General features: G+C 46.8%; 1 protein-coding gene across 1 annotated transcript; it reads left to right on the forward strand.

The window, feature by feature from the left end:
- The first annotated feature begins 800 nt into the window (after positions 1-800).
- LOC106585636 (C2 calcium-dependent domain-containing protein 4C) lies at positions 801-2087 on the forward strand. Its single transcript, XM_014172056.3, has one exon. It carries the CDS (start codon positions 801-803, stop codon positions 2085-2087), a length of 1287 nt encoding a protein of 428 aa, XP_014027531.1.
- The last annotated feature ends 1499 nt before the right edge of the window (positions 2088-3586 follow it).

Raw genomic sequence — 3586 nt, forward strand, 5'->3', positions numbered from 1 at the left:
ACCTTTTGGAGGTCTTTTCTGTTTGTTTCTCGATTGCTTGAATACTGTGAATAAAACTGTGTGTGTCTATATGTGTGTGTGTGTGTGTGTGTGTAAATCGTTTCCTGGCTGCGGGTGCAGCAGACTAGTGACGCAGAGAGTGACATTAGCCTTTAAAAACACCTCTCCTCTGCCTCTCTATCACTCATACACACACTCCCATTCATGGAACACAGCACGGAACACTCCCTCCAAGAATGCTTCTAACGGATTCCTACCCAAAACCTCATACAATTCAAAACCAGTTAGCGCTGTGAGGCCACTAACTTCCAGGAAGGGAACTGTTAGCTTCAGTTGTGGCTGTTTCTTCCAGGTGTAGATCAGTTGTTTGTTGAAAAAGTGCATACCAGTAACTTACAAATCTTTGGACTACTCAGGTGAGAAAACATTCATGGTACTTACTGTAAACTCTCTTGATGTCAGAAGTGTATTCTTGCAATGAAACTTGTGTTATTATGGATAGGCTACACTACACATACTGCGCTATACATGATTTTAGCTTGAGTCCATACACTACATCATGACTTTAGCTTGTGTCCATACACTACATCATGACTTTAGCTTGTGTCCATACACTACATCATGACTTTAGCTTGGAGTCCATACACTACATCATGACTTTAGCTTGGAGTCCATACACTACATCATGACTTTAGATTTTAGAATGTTCATGAGAATAGTATTCCGATACCCATTTTGTTTTAACAGGGATAACTAACCAGGACAGCTTGGTCAAGACTGAACACCTGCTAGACAGCAGAATGTGGTTCCTGGGAAAGATCCGAGAGAGCATGGAGAACATTCCCCTAGAGCTTGGACGCTACGTGGGAAAGAGTGAGGAGGAGGATCTCTCAGCCAAGGCCAGTCTCTCCAACAAGTTGCACAGTAACATTCTGACTCCGGACAAAATCCCGGAGTTCTGCTTGCCCCCTCGGCTGTGCAGGAGCCTAGTGGCAGCTGAACCCCACACTGTGAGTCAGAGACTCACCAGTCGAGACTGTGGTGCTGTTGATTTCTCTGTGACTCCGCAAGTTAAACAAGTTGAGGAAATGAAGTTGACAAAAGTCAGTTGTGTGGCCTGGAGGGGTAAGAAGCCACTGCCATTCTCTGCAGAGGGCTATGGTTTGGCGGGAATGTATGAGAGTCCAAACACACGGAGGAAAGAGTCACTGTTTCACTCCAAGAGCACTGGCTACACACTGGACAGGACCCTACCCAGACCCACCACAAGGGTGGCGATAGAGCGAAACCAGTGTAAAGCACCCCCCATCCAATTGGGGCTTGAACTTGGGCTCTCCTGTAAGAGCCTGTCAGAGTCAGGCAGCACAGAAAGCGATACTCCCTCCTCAAATGACTCCTCCCCTCTGGGCTCTCCCCTGCTCAGCCGCTCTTGCTCTGGCCTCTCACTCTCTATCATCGCCGCCTGGGCGGAGGGTCCCCCAGGTCTGCAGTCTGCCTCTGCTTTCAGTGGCACTTTGGGACTGGAAGGAGCCTCCCCATGCTCTGCGGTTAACCCCAGAGGACGGAGGGGGGCAATCTCACCCATTCCCTCCACCTCCCTCATCGAGCCCTGCTCCAGTCCTCCCTTCGTTGTCAACTCCCTGGCGCCCCCTGTCCTGTTCCCGCTGGATGTGCTCCACTGCCAGGAGCGGATGCAGAGAGAACATGTCCTCCCACTGCCGGAGGGCCGTGGCAGAGTCCGCCTCTCGGCCGAGCACACATTGTCACCCTCTCTTCTGTCCATGGTAGTGCGAGTGAGGGTGGTGTCCGTGGAGGGTCTGAGGGACGAAGGGGACCCCAGAGCCCTCCACTGCTGCCTCAGCCTGAGCTTAAGCCCGGGGAAGCTCCAGAGACAGGACAGCGCCACAATCAGGAACTGCAGGAGCCCCGTGTTCAATGAGGACTTCTTCTTCACTGAGCTGAGCCTGGACAGCCTGGGTGGCTTGCGGCTCCAACTGAAGGTGTTAGACAAGGCCTCCGGGCTCAGACGGGGCACGGTGCTCGGGATCATCATAACCGAACCCCTGGCCCAGCTACTGCCCCTGTGACCAGGGAGGAAATAGCTTCTGCTTCAGCCAACCTCTCTATGTGTTATTGTTATGCCTAGGGCCAGGACTTTTTCCTGACCATGTCACCTGACCAGAGAAAACACCTAGTACTTGTTGTGGTTATATAGTGTACATAGCCTAATAATCTCCAACCCCTCTGCTCTAGCAGAATTAGCTTTAGCTACCAGGGCAGTAAGTCCTATCCAGGTCCCTAGCCATGCATAATTATTAATCGTGGGAAATGCGCTCCAGAAATTCAGCATGCTAAATGCACACTCCCTCAAAACTTGAGACATCTGTGTCCTTTTATTGTACCCAGCACAAGGTGCACCTGTGTAATGATCATACTGTTTAATCAGCTTCTTGATATGCCACACCTGTCAGGTGGATGGATTATCTTGGCAAAGGAGATATGCTCACTAACATCCCTACAGTTAGCATGCCAAATGCACGCTCCTTCAAAACTTGACATCTGTAGCATTGTGTTGTGTGACAAAACTGCACATTTTAGAGTTTCCTTTTATTATCCCCAGCACAAGGTGCACCTGTGTAATGACAATGTGTAATGATCATGCTGTTTAATCAGCTTCTTGATATGCCACACCTGTCAGGTGGATGGATTATCTTGGCAAAGGAGAAATGCTCACTAACACAAATGTAAACAAAGAAAAATAAGCTTTTTGAGCAAATGGAAAAATCTTGTGATTTTATTTCAGCTCATGAAACACAGGACCAACACTTTACAACACTTTACAACTTTGCGTTTGCATGGGCTGTCACTGGCAAACATGTTTACAGACCCAACAACATTATATAGTATTCCCTTATCATGAAGAAAAGCACATGAGCTAATTATAATATATAAAGTAAGCAAAACAATGAAATATTTCCAACTTTGCCTAAAATAATGACTAAGATAGAATGATGAGCGTATCATTTTATTTTATTTAACCTTTTTTAACTAGGCAAGTCAGTTAAGATTAAGAACAAAATCTTATTTACAATGACGGCCTACCAAAAGGTAAAAGAAGGCCTCATGCGGGGACGGGGGCTGGGATTCAAACAAAAAAATTAAATTAAAATATAGGAGAAAACACACATCATGACAAGAGAGACAACATAACACTACATTAAGAGAGACCTAAGACAACAACAGAGCATTGTAGCAACACAACATGACAACAACATGGTAGCAACACAACATGGCAGAAGCACAACCTGGTAGCAGCACAAAACATGGTACAAACATTATTGGGCACATACAACAGCACAAAGGGCAAGAAGGTAGAGACAACAATACATCACGCAAAGCAGCTACAACTGTCAGTAGATATCCATGATTGAGTCTTTGAATGAAGAGATGGAGATAAAACTGTCCAGTTTGAGTGTTTTTTGCAACTTGTTCCAGTCGCTAGCTGCAGCGAACTGAAAAGAGGAGCGACCCAGGGATGTGTGTGGTTTGGGGACCTTTAACAGAATGTGACTGGCAGAACGGGTGT

This window comes from Salmo salar, chromosome 24 (genome assembly GCF_965601325.2).
Source record: "Salmo salar chromosome 24, fSalSal1, whole genome shotgun sequence".
Lineage (NCBI taxonomy): Eukaryota > Metazoa > Chordata > Actinopteri > Salmoniformes > Salmonidae > Salmo > Salmo salar.